Below are 19,328 nucleotides of genomic sequence, written 5' to 3'. Positions count from 1 at the left end.
TTCTTATTAGTAAATTGGAGATGATTGTGTTGTGCTTGCATTTTGAGCTAGTTCTGACTGGCTATGAGCCACAAGGAGTCTGATCCCTCCTTGAAAGTACCCAGCTGGGTTTCAGGGAAAGATTACAACATTGTGGATTTTGTAGGGGCATTTTCTGTTCCTTCTGCTGCCCCTGCTGATTTTCTTGTCTAATTAAATGGGTGACAAGTGCAAGAAGGGCAGTGAACAGTCTTCTGTCCTGTGTGTGTCCCACTTGCAGTGACACTGGCCATGAGTCATCAGGAGCACCTACTGTACTCCTCTGTAAGTCCAGCTACCTTTTCTTCAAATGTCAGGTTCAAGGAGCTTTAACTTCCAGCCCAAGAAATAAGCCACATCTGAGAATGGATTGTTCTGGGTGTCCTGGCAATACCTACAGCCAGTGGCATTAATCTGTTTGTGCTTCAGTTTCAGCACCTGTAGACTTGGAAAAATTAATCTTGCAAGAAAGTAGGAGAAAGAAGGGTTGTTTGGAAAGCATTCTAAGTTGTTATTTAGGTGAGCGGAGGGACAAAAGATTAGAGGATGTCTCTTACTTCTCCTAAAACAGGCTAAATGTTCAAAATAAATTTCCACACATAATATTTTTGTTAAATGAAAAGCCAACAATAAACAAATAACTGTGACTCTGAATCTATCCGGTTTCTCTTCTGCAGCCCTCTCCTATGGAAGCTGTGTGACACAGACACAGTGCACAATTCAAGGAAGCCTGATTGATGGAATCTGGATGTGTATTTTAAAGCAAAATCTCAGGTCCAAGTACATTCAGCTGATCATGTGCTTGCATGCATGCAAACTTGTTATTCCTTAGGCTAATTCTTTTTGGTTGGAAAGATTTGTCAGTGATGAACTGTGCCTTCCTGCTACGTACATCACAAATTGCTCTCAGGCTGAACTCTTAGAGCTGAAACACACTTCCCCATGCTGAAAATAGTAATTGGGCTGTTCCCACTAACCAACCACAGGTAACTACTCTCATTTTGGAAAATGTTGTGGTTTCAGGCATCCTGAGCCATGGTAACATAGTTACTAAAATTCAAACTGTGTGAAAGTCAGGTATTTTAAGTTGTTAAATTTGTGGTTTATTTTTTCCTCTGGACACTAGGCTTTCAAGCATCAGGCACCTTGTATGAGTGATAACTGTAAGCACACAAGTGTTACCTACTTCTGGGATCTGAAAGGGTGTTTTATTGCCGTGCAGGACACAAGTTCCAGTATGACACTCCAAAGTAAACACATTCATGCTTCTCCCTTAGGGATGCTAGTTGTAAAAAATCCAGTTTTATTGACTCTCTTCCCAACCTATTACTGGAACAGGTCATTATCCACTCCCTCCATACACCCTTCCTTCTCTACATCTCAGTCCCAGGAGTGCTTTGGGCAAGCAGTGCACTCCAAGCAGGACCTCCCTTTCTCTTGCTTTGTGGCAGCCTCCATTTCCAATCCATCTTTGCTGAGCATATTCTCTACCTCTAGTGATGCACCAGTGTCTGCTGGTGAGAGTTTCACTTCCTTGTTTGGAAACCCTTCTACCAACGGGAGCTGTTGTTGCTTTTGTGCATGCTTTCCGTTTCTTTTAAGTTCTAAGCATCTTGAGGAAGGTAGATTGGATCTGATTTTTGGAGGCTGGAATCCAGTATCACTCCACTTGAAGACCTGTAGGAGAGATGGGCAGTGAGTACTTCTGAAAGGCCAGGCTTCTCTTTTTATTTGTCTATAGAAAGAACTGTGTGTAACTACTGGCATATTATTGCTTTTATGATATGTTGTCTCTTTACTTGCCTCAACTTTGAATCTCCTGATTTCTGAGCAACTATATCTTAAAAGGCTGGACGGAAATAGGGCTTCAGCTAAAAAAAATCCCAAAATAACATGTATCTGTTTTAGAACTGACTGAAAACCTGAAGATATGGAATTGAAATACACAGCACTTCAACCAGCTCAAATTTCTCTGTCTATTTGCATTTGTAGTGTAATAAAATTAAACACTGTCTCATATAGTCTCCTATGCATTTCCTATGCCATTTGAGCACGTGCAGGGAAAAACTACAGTAGTAGCTTCTCTCTCCTCTGAGTATTTGGAAAGGGGAACCCAAACATAAAGATATTCCATTTACACCAGCACACCTAAGATGCAATTATTTTTCCAAATGTAAAGTGGTACCCTTCGAGGTATCTAATTATCCTATAGATTTTAAAGTACATTCTTTAGTTGTTCAGCAGTGAGAGTGGGCTGTTTATCATCTAGAAGTTGCTATATGACACCTGCTAACGTAACTCACAACCTGAGTTTACTTATAAAATAATCTAAGTATTTTTGTTATGAGTTGACAATTAAAAAAGAAGAGGGGGAAGAGGTGTCAGAGTGTGAAGTTTGAAAGGAGCATAGAATCACAGGATGATTTGGGTTGGAAGAGTGCCAATAAGGTGCTGTCAAGCTCTGGCCATTGCTGTTTAGGTGGATGGTAACTCTCAGTTTTTTTTGTTTAGCCTTGATCAGTGATGGATTTAACTTAAATTCTGTTTTATAAAGTCTGCCATACTCTTTCTTGTCTCCAAAAATCCCAGCAGTGATCCACCAAGTCATTTTGTCTTTCTAAAAGAGACAGAAACACAGAAATTCAATAGGGACTATTGAATTGAAAGAATGCAAAGTTCCCAATAAGCAGACAGAAAATGTATTTCTCTAAAAGTGACCTCTAGCACTACATTTTCATAATCAAGACCCTGAGTATCTCATGTCCAACAGACCAGAATTTTCGAAGACACTATCAGAGATGGATGTATCAGGAGAAGTTAGGGACTCAAACACTTGTTATATACCAAAGCCCAGTGTTCACAGGTCACTGTTGTTCGTGGGGCCCCCACTTAACCCTCCAGCAGGGGACTGAAGCCATATTTCTCATATCCTTGGCTGAATGCTGACATTGTTGGAGTCCTCTGTAAAATGGCAGCTTCTTTGTGGAGGGCATGTGTTGTTGGATTAGGCTTGTCAGAGAAGGTCTCAGCATGAGGTGAGAGGGATGCTGAGGGAGCTTTTGTATGAGATGGACCTTGAATCTGTCAGCAGTGCCAGGCCTCAGGCGGTTGAGCTGATACCAGCCCCAGAAATGTGCAGTCTGTCTGTGGAAACACAGCCAGAGGGGAGTTCTGCCACCTGTAAGGTGCAGCAGGGATTTTGTGAATGACGGTGGGACCAAGTGATGGACACAATACCCATCAACAGTGGAGTGTAGGGATGCTACCTTCTCCTTGTGCATTGCAACCTCAGTGCAGAAGGGTCTCTTACTATTATATTTTGATTTAGGAACATAGAAGAATGAGGTTAATGCATTTATGCAACATTCCTGGTGAAAATGTTTTAAGACAACCTTCTCTATCTTAACTATCTTGACTCTTCCCAGCTCCTTCAGTTAGAGTCCGCACCAGTGTGAATGCAATTTCCATGCATTGTTTCAGTCTGGAAATGAAACAATTTTCATTAATGGAAACCTGGTTCTCAAGCAGAACAATTAGACCCACTTCAGGTTGAAAAAAGATAAAAGCATGCTAATTTGGATGGAGGACTCTTCTTTCAAGGCAGCCAATTGAGTCATCAGCCAGCCACCCACCTGACTGTCTAACAGGTAATTAGGAGGTAGTCCTCTTTTTGTGTGGAGCGTGTGCGTAAACCTCCACACACTGGTGTCACTGCCCATTGGGACTTCAGGGGAAAGAGCTAGGCAGTGGCAAAAGAGTGAGGCGAGCACGTTCGCCAGACGGTGCCCAATGAACTGACTTCTTTTTTTATTTAGCTTATTATTTTTGTCTTTTCAACAGCTACCTGAAGTTTCTGACAGTAAAGCCGTCATGGCAGACCTGGGCTGCAAAAAGCCCAGCGACTGCACCGTCTCCAGGCTCCTCAGCGTAGTGGAGAGCGAACTCCGGGCTGGGAGAGACAAAGGCGACCCCACGGAGAAACAGCTCCAGGTTGTCTTGGAGGATGCGACGCTCTGGCAGAGATTCAGGGAAGTCACTAATGAGATGATCGTGACCAAGAATGGCAGGTGAGTGATCTGCACAGTGCTGCGGGCTCAGTGGAGGTGGCAGCCAGGGGGGTTAGACTCTGTGATAATAAACAGTGTGTGCAGACTTGAGGGAACTGCACACCAGAGCTTTTTAGGGGACTGCAGCCTTGCAGTCCACTAAAACCAGCATATGAACAAGATGGAGTGACCCTGCTTCTTTTTGGTCACTGCCAAACCATTCCTCCTACGAAACATGCTGGAAAAATATATTGACTAACTTGCGATTTCACAAAAAGGCAACTTTTTCAAGGGAATAGATGGTACCTCTCAAAACCTTTGGAATGACTTCTTATGCTAATAATCATCAGCCTCTATTAGCAAGTCCTCACCTGTACACTTCAAATTACTGTACAGAAGCAGATTGATGTTGTTATCCCCAGCTGCAGTTCCCAGGTATGAACAGATTGTACGAGCAGTCTGTACCAGAACGGGTGCAATAAAACTGTGCCCTACGTGCTCTGTATGCAGGTACAGTCTGAATTGCATGGTCCCACAGTTGTTGCTGGTGCCTTTAGAAACAAGTGTGGAATATTGCTTGATTTACACAGTTTTAGGAGGACAAAATATTGTGGTATAAATGGATCACATGTCTTACTCTTTGGGGAACACAGAAAGGCACAGGAAAAGAGTGAAAAATCTGGCGAGAAGGATGCCAGTTCTGAATCGGGCACTGGCTTGAAGAAGGCTCTCCACAGAGGTTCTGCTGTGAACTGGGCTGACAGCAGAGTCCAGCCCATAACAGACAAGCAGCTACCAGAATAAGATTTGCCAGCACAGTGGTACTAAAGTTTTTATTTAATGTATCCTTGCCAGCCCTCTGCTGTGCCCCCCATCCCCCTCCCCCCGCTCCCTCAACATGCACACATTTTTTCTGCAAAACCTCTCAGGAGACCCACCCAGGAGACAGGAATTAAGAGATGGAAATAAAGATTTACTCATGTGATGTGACTTTCATTAATTTTGCAGACTTTGATTTAACAGAATTTGTGGATGAAATTACTGCTGTCTGCAGCTTGATAAGCGACATAGGTGAAAGCAGTAAAAAGGGAAAATATAGTCTCTTTTGGCTCAGCAAGGTGATTCTGTGGAGAAAACAGTTACCTTCCCAAAGTGCCCAGCTCTTGGTGTAACAGTACCTGTTGCCATTCTGATTGCTCCTAATAACCTATACTGATAGAAATCTACTGCCGAGATTCTCTTTATATCAAGAAGCTCCTTCTGCTTCATTTAAATTGCTTTCAAAACTGCTGTTAGGCTACAGCAGACTTCTAAGTGGACTTTCACTTGGTGTACAGTAGCTTAAACTGGCTCCTTAGCTGCATAAGTGACTAAAAGTGAGGTAAGATGGGTTTGCCTCTGGTTAATTAAATTGGTACAAAGAATCACACCATACCAACAGGTTTTTTTCAGTTTCTTTCCTTGCAGCTAATGAAAATCATGACTTCATGGTGATACTAGTTCTTTCTGAAATGTCAGGGTGAGTGTGTAGATAAAATCTTTTTATAGTGTTGATAAGGGAATCTTTCATTATGTGAATGTGCCCGGGTACTCCTTATTTCATTGTGTAAGCTGCCTGATTTTTTAATTTTAACTTATACACTCCTTATCAGCCTGATTCTACTTTTCTTATAGCCAATGACATCTCCAGAAATGTCAGTGGGGACAGAAATAAGTTCTTTATGATCAAACAGCAATCTCTAAATAAAAAACTGCAGAAGTATGTCACACAGCCATTTGCATTAATCCTTTTAACATAGTTACTGTAGCATCAGAGATTATGAAAAAGGATCTCTGCATTTCTGAAAGTATCTTTCATCAAAAAACACATCAGCACACTAAAACAAAGAAAACACAGACGGTGGCCTGCAGCAAAGCACTCTGAACAACTCTATGCTATTCAAAAGGAGACCAACTTGAGACCACTTCCCATGACTGCTGAGTTTTTCTCAGGTTCAGGATTCTTCAGTGCCTGTCTCCAGAGAGATTCTCAGTAGAAAAAATATTGATCTTATTCTGCTTCTGCTAAATAAGTACAACCAGATCATTCTTGCTGAAGGGTAGATGAATGCTTTGAAAACTGTGTTCTACAATGAAAGAGAAGAGCCAGCCTGAACTTTTGTGTGTGAAAAACGAAAACAGTTGGTGTGGACAGACACATTATTGGCAAAGCTCAGAAATTAAACAGAAACCTGATACAGTAGCATCCCAGAGAATGAAAGTCTAATTGATTAGTGATCCTCAAGTGTCAAATTCTAGCATGCACAATTCTATCTGCTCTGAGTCATCTCTAATTGGTACCGAGGGTCCCAAAATGTCACAGTTAGATGAACCACCTTCAGTGTTAATATATAGATATGTCTCTGTGGCTGTATCATACTTCATTATGATAATCACCTGGCCTAGCAATATGCCTGGGGGAGATAGATATATTCTGAACAGGATAGACATCATTAAAATTAAATCACATGCTGTATCACAAAATACGTCCCAATGGGTGCAGCTGATATGCTGGAAACCATCTCCTATTTTACTCAGACTTATTGTATTCAATTGACACTTCAATATCAAATGTACTCTTATCTGACTGAGTAGGTTTTCTCTCTCAGTGTTTATACCATATTAGCTAGGCACTATCCTGAGACTTCGCAATCCCTATTATTGCCTGGAGACAGGAAGGTGCCACTGTTCCTCTCTGGGTATGGGGAGAATCCATAGGGGATCAGTGCAGGCAGCCATGAGTGGGGCAAAGAAGCCCTTTCCAGGCTTAAACGCTAAAGCAACTTAACTGGTTACTGCACGTTCAAGTTTGATATCAAACATCTTCCCACTCAAGGTCTGTACTGTGGAGTAATTGTAGCAGGTTTGCTCTAAATAAATTGAAGAGGCTGAAGTGCTCAGCTATTGCAGCGGTAGAGGTCACATGTGCACCTACCTGATCATTGACACAAACGTTCTGACAAACAAATTTGGAGAAATCACAATTTGCCATGCTAAAAGTCAGATTTTAACAGTAAAGCCACTTAATCAGCAGAACAAGTTAGGTGGTGAGCTTTCCATCATTAGAGTCTGTACAGTCAAAACATGCTGGTCCAAGTGAGGCAGAGATTAACTGGGATTGAAGCCGGGTAACACAGGGAAGTGCTCTAATCTTAGTGCTACAGGAGGTTAAAATTGATGGTGACTGCATTCTCTTCTGGAATTGGTCTTTGGGTCCTTTGGGGATAAACTTGAGCCTCTCAAATAGAAAGGCAGAGCAGCTTGCCTGTATTGTGGGCAGAGGAATTAACAATCTGCGTGTAACACAAACAGCTCTGAGAAATCTAGTGAAATTAAATTTTCATGTGGATTAATTTTCCCCTCTAATTCAATTTCAGCTATGTATCTAAATGTGTTACTTTGAACATCGACTGGGGGAGATGTAAGCATTGGAAAGAGCAATGCATCCATACTTTTCAACACATCCCAGTTTGGTAGCTGGTGCATCCTGATCAGAAAGACATGTGCAGCATATAGATCCTTGACTAAGCATCTATTTAATTAGAAACATCATGGTTCACAGTACCGTGGAGACCAGGGAGGAGTGCTGTTCCTCAGGGGTCAGTACTGGGACTAGAGCTTTTCAATGCCTTTGTTGGTGACAGGGGCACACCCTTCACACCCTTAGGAAGTTTGCCAGCAACCCCCAGCTGTGTTCTGGTTGACACGTGGAGGGCAGGGATGTCATCTAGAGGGATCTGGACAGGCTTCAGAGCAGGGCCTGTGCAAACCTCATAAAGTGAACTTAAAATACAGGCTGGGTGGAGAACGGGTTCAGAGCAGCCCTGAGAACAAGGACTCAGGAGTGTTGGTGGACAAGAAGCACAACATGACCCAGCAACGTGCACTGGCAGCCCAGAAAGCCAAATGCATCCTGGGCTGCATCCAAAGCAGAGTGGCCAGCAGGGGAGTGAGGGGATTCTCACCCTCTGCTCCACACCGGTGAGACCCACCTGGAGTGCTGCATTCTCCAGTACAGGAAGGACATCAACCCCTTGGAGCAAGTCCGTAGGAAAAGCTGAGATAGTTGCAGCCGTTCAGCCTGGAGAGGAGACTGACCTTATAGCAGCCTCCCAGTGCCTAAAGGGGGCTACAAGAGAGCTGGAGAGGGACTTTTTACAAGGACATGGAGTGATACAAGGGGTGGTGAGGCACTGCGCAGAGAAGTTGTGGATGCCTCATCCCTGGATGTGTTCAAGGCCAGATTAAATGGGGCTTAGAGCAACCTGGTGTAGTGGAAAGTGTTGGGGACACCAATCCAGGGATTGGGACAAGATGGTCTTTAAGGTCCCTTCCAACCCAAACCAAATTCTGTGGTGTTTTCCTCAATGCTGCACTGACCCTGTATCACCAAGTATTAATATTAGATCAAAAATCTCAAATTTCTCAAATTCTGTCTTTTCCTGTCAGCAGAAGGTGCTGAATGCATACAGCAAAAACTGTTATAGAGGTCTCCAGAAAGGTGAGTGGGATGTCATGGGAGACTAATTGTTAGCAACTTGCATTTGGGTGTCACTAGAGAGTATGACTGCAGGGGCAGAGACTTCCAGTGTCCTTTGAGACAGCCTAGAATTTCAGCTCCCTTCTTATGTATTTTGGAAGTCTTGTACAGCTACTAAGCCTAGAGAGCTACCTTACCTTAGCCCCATGGCCACGGACCTTAGGCCATTTCTCTGGTGGCTTGGTGTACCCTCTCTGTACCCATAGAGAAAAGAAGCTTGAAGATTCATTGGCCAGTCCGTAAGAATGTGGCATGGAGAAACGGCAGCGGCCAGGAGAGGTCACTATGAGGGTGTCTGGGGCAGGGAGGCCTGTTACTCATGGAAGAAGAATGTAAGAGGTGATATGTAACAGCAATTGCATGTATTCCTTGAAAAGCTACGAAACTTAATGAATAGGATACCTCTTCTGGGAGACCCCTCTGTTCTGCTGTCCACAAATCTGTTAGAGTCCTACTAGCTCTGTTGCTGCAGACTTTCAGGCACTGAGGTGCCAATTCAGAGCTGTGTGGCATCGATCACAAGCATTGGGACACACAGAAAACCACTGAAAATCAAACTGTGAGCTCCTGCAAATCTCCTTTACGAAAGAAAAAAAAAATAATAGTAAAAGGGGATTGAGAAAAGGTGGCATTAGACCTCCAGGCACAAAAGGAGCATTTTCCCAAAATTAACAAAGGCAGGGTTTCAGTTTTAAACACATGAGATGGTGGAAGGCTGGACAGAAGTTTAGAGCTTGCATGTAAGATGGAACTAAAAGCAAAAGAACATTGTCAGGCTGGTGAGGTCAGGGAATATGGATGTACGGGACCAAATTACTGGAGGAACTGCCAACTGCAAGGTCTGATGGCAAGAGTGGATGGAAGGAAGGGAGGATGTTTTTTTATACTGAAATAGTCAGTGAGCATCTGGAAACAAAGCCTGAGGAGAATCTTTCCAGACCAGTTTCCAGTGGTGTCCCCCTTTTTTGTTTCCTTGGCCAGGCGGATGTTCCCTGTTTTGAAGATCAGTGTGTCAGGCTTGGATCCAAATGCCATGTACTCCTTCCTGTTGGACTTTGCTCCGACTGATGGCCACCGCTGGAAGTACGTCAATGGAGAATGGGTGCCAGCTGGGAAACCAGAGCCACCGAACCACAGCTGTGTCTACATCCACCCAGACTCTCCCAACTTTGGGGCCCATTGGATGAAAGCTGCCATTTCCTTCAGCAAAGTCAAACTTACCAACAAGCTCAATGGGAGTGGGCAGGTATGGCCTGATGCTTCCACACCACCTCTTGGCTTCAATTGCAAGCACCTACCAATCAAGAAATATCAAGGGTGCATTTATGTAATTATAGAAGCCCTTAAAGGCCTCTTCACCCACAGATGCCAATTATTCTCTGGAGGCCAAATGTAAACAGGGATAAACAGGCCTTAATTGGCACTTTCAGATTTTAATGGACTTCTTGATGTTAAGAGAGACAGAGTGCTGTGGTTTACTTAATCATCGGGGGTCTTTTTAGAGTTGGTCTTGTGTGCTGGGGATTTTTACATAGGACTTCAGAGAAAGGGGGGAAAAATGGTCACGGGTATTAGGTTTTTGTTGTGTTCCCCAATGTTGTGTGGTGTAAGTGGAATGTTGGCAGGAGTCAGATGGCAGAATAAAAGGCTGCTCCTAAATGAAATAATTACTATGTCTGCTTTTGCATCATGATAATTATCAATATTCTATTGAATCAGCTTTGTCCTTTGGAAAGAAACCACATGTACCAGAAATAAGTGACTTTCTCTTTGAACCCCTTAAAAATGAAAACAGGAAAATTAATTCTGTTTCATATTTTATTTTTGATGATGCATCTAAAGGCAAAATGTTGCACAAGACCTTTTGTTTGCTTGTTTGTTTTGTACAAAACTCCTACAGTGGATGATACTTGTAAGCCCAGAATCAACTTCTTTCATGTAAATGTTATATGTTGTCAATCTGTTATTTCCATTAGGTTTGTGAGGTACCTCTGTAAGCTTAGTACTCTAATGAGGTAGGAAATTATCTCAGGTTTTAAAGATTGGAGAACAGGAAGATGATCTGGCTTTTCCTAAGCCTTACATGGAACCAGCACACAAGAATCATTGTAGAGCATAGAACAGGATCTGAATTTGCAAATGCTTGTCTTGTATCCAGGACCTCAGAAAAGTCCAAAGCCTCAGGAAAATATGCAGAGGGGGGAAAGAAGCTACAGGAAACTTGGAGGGTCAAGGAGTCCCTGGAGAAATGAACAGGGGAACACTGTGTATATATATATATATATATATATATATATATATATGATGGAGAGGAAAATAGTAGAAAGCAGGGGAGGAAAAGCCATATGAGAAACAGAACCCAAACGAAAGTCACTAAATAACAAATAACTGAAGCTTCTCTTGTTTTCTGTTGAATCTTGACCACAGTGTTAAAGTAAAGCATGTCCCCACTGTGCTGCAGCTGCCCCTTCTGTGATGGTATTAGAAAGTAATTATGCTAATAGCTGTGTTCTTTCCTATATATATATATATATGTAGGTAGGTATACATCACTTTGCAAAGTACAAATTTTAAAAAAGAATCTTCTTCTTGCACTAGAGACAATTAAACAACCTAATAGACTTCCTGGATCAATGCTATTCACAGCTTTTAGTGCCAGGTTAGATGCTCTGCCAAGGCTTGATTAGATACACTTCATCTTGCCCAGAGAGATGACTGGGTGACTGCCTTATCTTCTTCCTGGCACCTTTCTGTGGGTGATTCTGAATCTTCCAAACAGCAGAAGCAGGACAGGGAGGGCCTCTGAGCTGTTTCAGCAGCCCCTAGTGCAGTGGAAGTCCAGTGGTTTGAGGACCATAGCTGCTAACACAAATACTCACTGATGCTGCTGCATCCAAAGCCTTAAATACAGTCCAGTGAAGTCTCATTCTGTTCATCCATGTGGTTATTGCAAGGGAGGAAGAGACCAGCCCTCCTGCTTCAGTAACTGCTGGCTGGGGAGGTTCAGCAGTGACACCTGCTCTGTCACAGAGCCAAAGGGTGGCTGTGAGGTACCAGAGTGGCACTGGGGGCTGTCTCTCTGTTTTGTTTCCTGCAGATAATGTTGAACTCCCTGCATAAATATGAGCCCCAGGTACACATAGTTCGTGTGGGAGGCCCTCACCGGATGGTGATGAACTGCTCCTTCCCTGAGACCCAGTTCATAGCTGTGACTGCCTATCAGAATGAAGAGGTAGGAGAGTGCCACACTGTGCTCTGGTCACCACTGATGAGATCTGTTAGAAGCTGATTAACTACAAGACCAGCGTGCCTGTTTCTTGTTTCCCCACCAGTCCCATGCAGTGTGATATTCCATCCAGTCTAATACTCTGTCATTTCTCTGCAGTAGAACACTGACGAACCTAGTGTCTGGTTCCAGTACTAAGCCAGGTTTAGCTTAATATCCTGGCACAGCTGTTCTAGACTGGTCCATCTCTCCTGGCATCCCAATCCTTTACTGGAAAAAAAAGCCAAACAGCCCTACAGTCAAGCCCAGTATCTTCCTCCAGCAATAACTGGTAGTTATAATGATAACCCCATCTCTCCTTGTTCCCTGTAACACATACAACTGCAGAACAACCCAGTACTCCGTGGGAAAATTTCTGCACTTAAGGGATGCCTTGGATTGTAAGAATTGCTAACTCCTATGCCACATCCCTTAGCTAGTGTTGCTGCAGATTTTATTTGTACTTGCTAGGAATTCAGTGTTTAAACTCTCTTGAAAGGGTCCATCATTCCACCAGATTTGCCAGACCAGCTCATGCCAGGCTGCCCCAACTGGTGTTTTGCCAGTGGTACTGATCAGTACACAGCAAAGCTGTCTCCTACCCAGCCCTGGAAAACCTCATGTGTGGGGATATATTTTAGGCTAACCCAGGCAGTTCCACTCAGATTACTCTGGAAGATGTTTTGTCAAGTTTCTGTTTCAAATTGCCTTCACTAACATGCCTTGTTTTCTGTAAACTCAAGATAACAGCTCTCAAAATCAAGTATAATCCCTTTGCCAAAGCCTTCCTGGATGCAAAGGAAAGGTGAGTTCATTTTTTTTTTTTTTTTTTTTTTTTTTTTTTTTTTTTGATCCGGTAGCTTTTTGCTGCTGATATGGTTAAAACTGTGACATCACCATAAGGAAGATAAATTACATAACTGAAGCTTCTTTCTGCTGTCTTAAATCCAGAGTCACTCCAATGACAGTGGGGAGACTATATAATTATTACAGTAGGTGCTCAAGTGGGTGAATACGCTCTTGGAGATCCTAGCACTTATCTCTGTCTACACAGAAAACCTGAAATGAGATGATCTGAACTTCCCCAGTAGTGTTATACCCTGCATGTGTTCACGACATCATACTTGCACTCCAGTGAATCCAGGGAGAAAACATGTTAACTGCAGGTGTCAAAAAGCATAGCTGAAGTGAAATTGCAGTGTAACTGTAGTGTAACTACACTGCTGTTATTAAGCCTGTGTGATAAAATATGATGTGTTTAGTAAAGGTAAGACGTCAGAGATGCTCCCATCAGAAATTAATTGTAGTTTGTCTTTCGAAATTTTACTTGCATCACCCATGTTAATGTAGAGTGGCATGCAAACAATGTATTCCAGCCCATAATTTCTAATAAATTTTGTTTGGACCTGCTTTGTCTTCTGACATGTGAAGAGTCCCATGTACCTGCACGGGAATCTGTATTTTGTTTCGTTCCTCTCACCACTTAAGAATCTGCTGTGTCTCGGTATCAGGGTTTCCAGCTGGGGAAGGGGGAGTGCTGCCTTCAGCTTGCCTGCAAGCAAGAATGGTGCCCACTGGTAGATTTAGAATTCCAGGTTCAGCTCCCAAATATGGCACAAACTTAGGAACATTTTTGTTTATGTTGTCAAACATAAGCTCCTGCTTCCTTTATGGCAGAATGTAGGAGGGTCTACTGCTGCCTGGCACATGGTTAAAGAAGAGGGATTTCCCTCCTTTTTTATTCACTTCTCCAATTTTTTACTGAGTAGTTCTGGTTATGACTTTTGTAATTTCTCAATGAGAACACTAACTACAAAGTATTTTGCTTTTCAGAAACCATCCTAAGGATGCTCCAGAAACAGTCTCTGAAGGTCAACATATGACATACTCTCACTGTAAGGTTTTTATTCATGTCAGCTGCAAGTTTTGTGAGATATGATGGGTGTTGGGAACCTGGACCTTGCTTAACTGGTTCATACTGATCACTTACTGAGTCCTGAACTGTGCTCATAGAGAGGGTCGCTTTAAAAAACATAAAGAGATTGAAGAGACTTCACAGTATGAAGTAATGTGAGAGGTCCTGCAGAGGCATCATCTTCCTTACAATCCAGTTTTTCAATATTAAAAGGAATCTAGAATCAAGATGATATATGACATTTTTAGGGCTTTTTTACCCCTTTTTTTAAAATTTGTGAATATTTTTGTCACCTATAAAATTATCTTGCATAGGTAAACAGGTAAAAAAATTAGGGGGAGCATTTGCTTTATTGATAGTTATTCTTTCATTTGTTCTTTAATGTTTGTGGCATTTTCTGGTTGCTTTCAGGTCTTGTTTTTAGGGTTGGTGGGTTGGGAGGCAGGTGGAGGGTTGCTATTTTTTTGTCAGTTGTTTCACAAACCAGTATCTTGGAATCTGCTTGGTATTTCGGAAGCACAGCTGATTCTGCAAGGAGGCTGGTTATTTCTTAATTGTATTGTAGCATTTTAACGCAGCAACAGTAATAGCTTTGCTCTCTCTTTTACCTCGAAGGTGGCTGGTTGATTTCCAACCCAGATCCAATGTGTGCCTCGGGAAGCTCGAATTACCAATACAGTGGACCTTTGCCTCTGCCCGCTCCGCACGCTCCGCACAGCTGCGAGAGATACTCAGCCCTGCGAGGCCATCGGGCTGCTCCATACCCACCCTCCTACATGCAGAGGAATCACTCCCCTACAGGTACTCCTGGAGCACTGCTTTGCTGCTCTGCCTGCCTGCCCCTTCCTTAGGTTAGCACAAACACTGGGGCAAGCAGGAGCTGAGGCTAGGAAAGGGCATGGTGAGTCTCTGTAACCACCTGCACAGAGCCCTTCATGCACCCAGCGTGACTGAGGCAGCAAAACAAAGAGGTACCAAGAGCTGGGTGCACTGTTACTGATAAACCAGAGTGTATGATCTTGCTTTAGCTACAGCTTCCAGTTAAACAAAAAGAGCGTTGCAGGTCTTCTTTCAATGTCCTGCCATTATGCAGTTGAGCTCTCAAGTCAAAGCAGCTCTCAAGAATATGGTAGAAGCTGATGTGAGACAAAGGCATTTTGGTATTGCCAGAAAATCTTTAAAGTCCATTTCACTTCCTAGATCTGGGTGCAGAGTCCCAGAAACAGATTCTACTTTGATCAGAAGAAGTTGGTCAGAAAGAAGAATAAGGATAAAGTAATCTGCTTGCTAATTACAATTTAGCAAGAATTCCTGTTTAATGGAAGTATTTACCATAGAATGGTTTGGTTTGAAAGGGACCTTAAAGATAATCTTGTTCCAATACCCATGCCATGGGCAGGGACATCTTCCACTAGACCAGATTGCCCAGAGCCCCATCCAGTCTGGCCTTGAAAATTTCCAGGAATGGGGCAATATTTATAAAATTTTATTAAATATTTTAGCTCAAATTATAAGGAAATCTATATCAAAACATTGCCTGATATATGTCAGTTAGTAATTAAAAACTTTTAATCAGACTTGCAAAAATGCATACTCTTATATCTGTCATGTTGTACCTTCTCATAAGTCACACCTGGAATTGCAATGGCACCTTGCTACTCTCTTAATGAACACAGGAATTTTGTCCTTTCACCATGCTTGGGAGTTTTGTCCTTTTACCTGTGGTTGGGGACCTCATGATCAGATTGCTGCCTTAAGCCTGCCCATGTTCTGTTGTCTTAAGGCAATGTCTGCAGTAGTCACTGAGGATTTGTTGCTTTTTTTTTTTCCTCCCCAAAGTTAATTTGTTGGAGAGCTCCAGCAGTAATCTTCAGGTATTCTCAGGACATGACAGCTGGACTTTGCCATCCTCTCCACACGCTAACTTGCTCTCAGTGCCACATACAAAGGGAGGTGCCAGCCCTGGACCCAGGTAAGGTTACAGGAAAACTGCTGGTATGAGGTGTACTGAAGCTTGTAGGACTGCCTTGGTGATTTGTCCTTTGTCCCAAACTTGAATCAGTCTCTAGGATTTGAAATGTGTCCCAAGTGCCCAATTCAAGATTCCTGGACAGATCTTTCTGACAAGCTAATTGTCTTCTGCTCTTAAATCGATGGGAGCTTCATTTTTATGCCAGCACTGGTGAAAACCAGGATCTTGGAACACCCACAAACAACTCTGGTCTCTACAATCTGTGAGCATTTTAAAACCAAATCACTTTTCTCCATATATTTCTCACTATTATCCTGCATGAAATGAGGATCCTATTCTAGGAGTAGATGGAATTTAGACCTAGAGAATCAATTAATTATCAAATATTTTCCCTTCTTTTCCCCAAATCAATGCAATAACTTCTTCTCTAACTTCTGTGCCAGGAAAATGAGCTGCAATTTCAAATGCACTGTTATCTGGTCTGAGAAGGTTTTCTTCTCAGTGTTTATACCATAGCAGCTAGGTATAAACATACAGGTATAAACATATAGGTATACATGAGATTTTGTAACCTCCTTCTCTAGAAACTCTTTCAACTCAGTTCCTGAAATGGGAAGAAGAGAAGTCACAGAGGCACATAAAAAGATCCTTAAATTTTGAAACCTCCATATACTTGTACATTTCTCTCCATGCCTCCCTCCGAGGTCACCAGGTGTGATGGTCGCTGGTGAATTTTCACTCAAGATCTTCAAGGCTGATCTGGTTTGGTGACTTGATTTGAATAGCTGCCTTTGAACAGATAATGAAATTATATTTCCTGTGGCAAGTCTTATGGGCCAAATGCTAAATTCTGGCAGGGCTAAATGCTTTGAAACAAGTCACTCAATCTGTGCTGCTTTTTTTCCAGCCACTACCCTTGCCTGTGGACAGTGAGCAACAGTGCTGTAAATGTTGTCAACCCAGCAAGCGAGGTGAACAGCAGCCCTCCAAGCATGTTTTTAAGGGGTAATGTTCCCTTACCTGCTGCATCATCAGTGCAAATCCCTCTGCAGGGAATGGTGTCTGGCAGCACGGAAGCACAAGGGGAAGGCGCTCTCGCCAGATTGTCCGACTCCGCGTGGACATCCTCACACTCCTTCTAATGGACAGGCAGCTCCCGAGGGAAGCTCACCCAAACAAGATGGACACAAACAGCAAATGATCCCTGAGGAGTGCAGTGCAGGGCAGAACGTATGCAGGAAAAGGATTTCATCACTTCCCATAATGTACCTTTTGTGTGCCAGTTAAACCAAAATGCAAAGGCTGGAAATATTATAGGAAACAGCTTATTACTGTAACCATTATGCATCATTCAGGATGATGTCCAGAAAGAATCATTTTAGTTAGCTTTGCTTCTATATCACATTAAAAATGGTCAGAGACATGGGACTGAGTGAAGTAGACATGGCAGCTGGATATTTGCATGTCATTCTAGAAGCTCTTTCTATAACTAACAGCCAAGTCCAGGGAAAATTGTGAGCAAGTTTGCAACTGGTCATTTGAAGGGACAGCACTGCTTTAAAGGCTTCTGAATCTCTTACATAAAGGTTTTCACAATACCTGAAAGTAAACCCCTCAGGGGATGAATTAGTCTGCCATCCTAATGCCACCTCCATACAGCATTCTCTGTCCCCTTCCCTTCTCCAGCTGCTGTTTGCCGTGTGTGTGCCATGGGGATAATGGGCACACTCAAGCTGCAAAACTGGCTGCACTGTAGCAGCAGGGTGAAGGGCAGCTAGTTTAGCATTTAGAGTCTGATGTTACAGTCTTTGAAATGGAAAGTTCCCGTGTTTCCAATATGTGCTATTTTTGAAAGGGTGGAGAGAAAAGAATTATAGAAAAAATATTCAGCTTGCATTTCCACTTTGCTTCAGATATACAGTACAAATAAAGTATGAATACGTGGTGTATTATCTCCTCAGTGCCTTTCCAAGGTGTAAACACACACCCAGTCTTTCTCACCTAACAAACTCTGAGCTATTTAAAGCAGCTCTGTCAGAAGCAAGTTGACAGAACAGGAATTTTTGATTCTTTGTCCAGTTAATGGGTGTATGCTCCTGGGCATTGTATTTCATGTCTTCACACCTGTTTCCCCTCTCACTTTGTCTCCTTCAGCCTCCTTTTTCAGGCTACAGCTGTTCCCATCCTGTGTGAGTGTACAGCATTTAGTTAGCACAGTGGAGGCCTGATTCTGTTTGGGATTTCTAACCACTACTGTGATGCAAATAACAACAGCCATCCCCCAGTCTTCCTTGTCCTTTCATGTATCTCCTCAGGCAAACCCTATCAAATTCTCAGAGAAGAGTGCTGCTGTTTGATTTCTATAAAGAAAAAATTGCAAGCTAACTAATGTAGATATGTCCTTGTATAATGAAATGCCCAGCAGCAATTCAGGTCTGTTTAGAGTCATGTGCTTTAATAGGGGACAATCCTCAGCATAGAAGGGGATTCTCCAAAGCTCCTGTGAGCTGGTGTCTCTGCTTCTGCTAGATACAGCAACAATCCCTTTGTGAATACTCATTTATTGCATACAGACCCTGGGAGCAATATTTTCTTTTGGGTAGACTTTAGAGGCAGCAGCAAGAGACCTCGATTCAGGCTGTCAAATGTGCATGTGTCTGGTGAACTTAGCAAGCTTCTGTTTGGTATTCTATTACCTGGCCCTGAACCATCCCCTTAAGTTGCTCTCAGTGTTAAGCATTTCCATGCCTTCTCCATCTGGCTTTTCAGATTTGCTGCAGGCAAGATCAGGTGCCAGAATGTACTCAGTAACACTGTTAGTTTTGCTGAGTTGTGCTGCAATCCCCTAAGATCAAGTAATCATGTTGCTTCAGATGTGCATTTTTATTAATAGAGGCATTGGTCAAACAAGAGTTAATAGAGTGCAAAAAGTTCTCCATCCTGCTATCAGTCTAATCCTTGTCAGTCCTGACTGTAAATCTGCCTTCCCACATTCTGACAAAAGCTTGGTGATGAGTTTCTCAATGTTATGTTTCCCTACCTTGCAGCAAGAAATGTAGGTAGGTGTTTCTCTCAAAAATAACTGCTTTACAGATGAGGTTTATTAACTAACTTATGCTACCCTCTTCTGGCTGTTCAGCTCCCCACAGACACACCACACACAGAGTCTACACAAGATGCTAAAAAGCAGGCAGGTGGTGACTTCTCTGTCCAGGACTTGCAATGCTTCCTTCATGGTTAATGAGTTGGATAATTTCTTATCCCATATACTGCATTACAGTAATACAAGAGTGATTATAAGGTGTTACACAAACTGCATTTCTATTACACAAATAAACAATGTAGGGGAACATCTAATTAGCTTTCCTGATAGTCCCATAGGATTGAAAGAATTAGAAAATGATCAAAATGAACGCGCAAAGTAATTTTTCTTTCTTTTCACTGTAAAAGCAGCCATGATTCATGTCACAGGAAGGGAAAAGTTCTGAGACCTCAGAACTGAGCTAAGTCTTTGTCATTGCAGACAATCTGAT

At 42.7% G+C, this 19,328-nt stretch overlaps 1 protein-coding gene across 1 annotated transcript; it reads left to right on the top strand.

The window, feature by feature from the left end:
* Positions 1-3,065: 3,065 nt before the first annotated feature.
* TBX19 (T-box transcription factor 19) lies at positions 3,066-17,713 on the top strand. The gene is made up of 9 exons (XM_082278965.1): positions 3,066-3,665; positions 3,859-4,085; positions 9,625-9,889; positions 11,741-11,875; positions 12,652-12,713; positions 13,742-13,803; positions 14,439-14,624; positions 15,663-15,795; positions 16,703-17,713. The coding sequence occupies exons 2-9, from the start codon at positions 3,889-3,891 to the stop codon at positions 16,935-16,937; spliced, it is 1,275 nt and encodes a 424-aa protein (XP_082135091.1). The 5' UTR covers positions 3,066-3,665; positions 3,859-3,888; the 3' UTR covers positions 16,938-17,713.
* The last annotated feature ends 1,615 nt before the right edge of the window (positions 17,714-19,328 follow it).

This window comes from Coloeus monedula (genome assembly GCF_965178545.1).
Source record: "Coloeus monedula genome assembly, chromosome: 3".
Classification (NCBI taxonomy): domain Eukaryota; kingdom Metazoa; phylum Chordata; class Aves; order Passeriformes; family Corvidae; genus Coloeus; species Coloeus monedula.
This window is presented reverse-complemented; position numbering and strand designations above follow the sequence as displayed.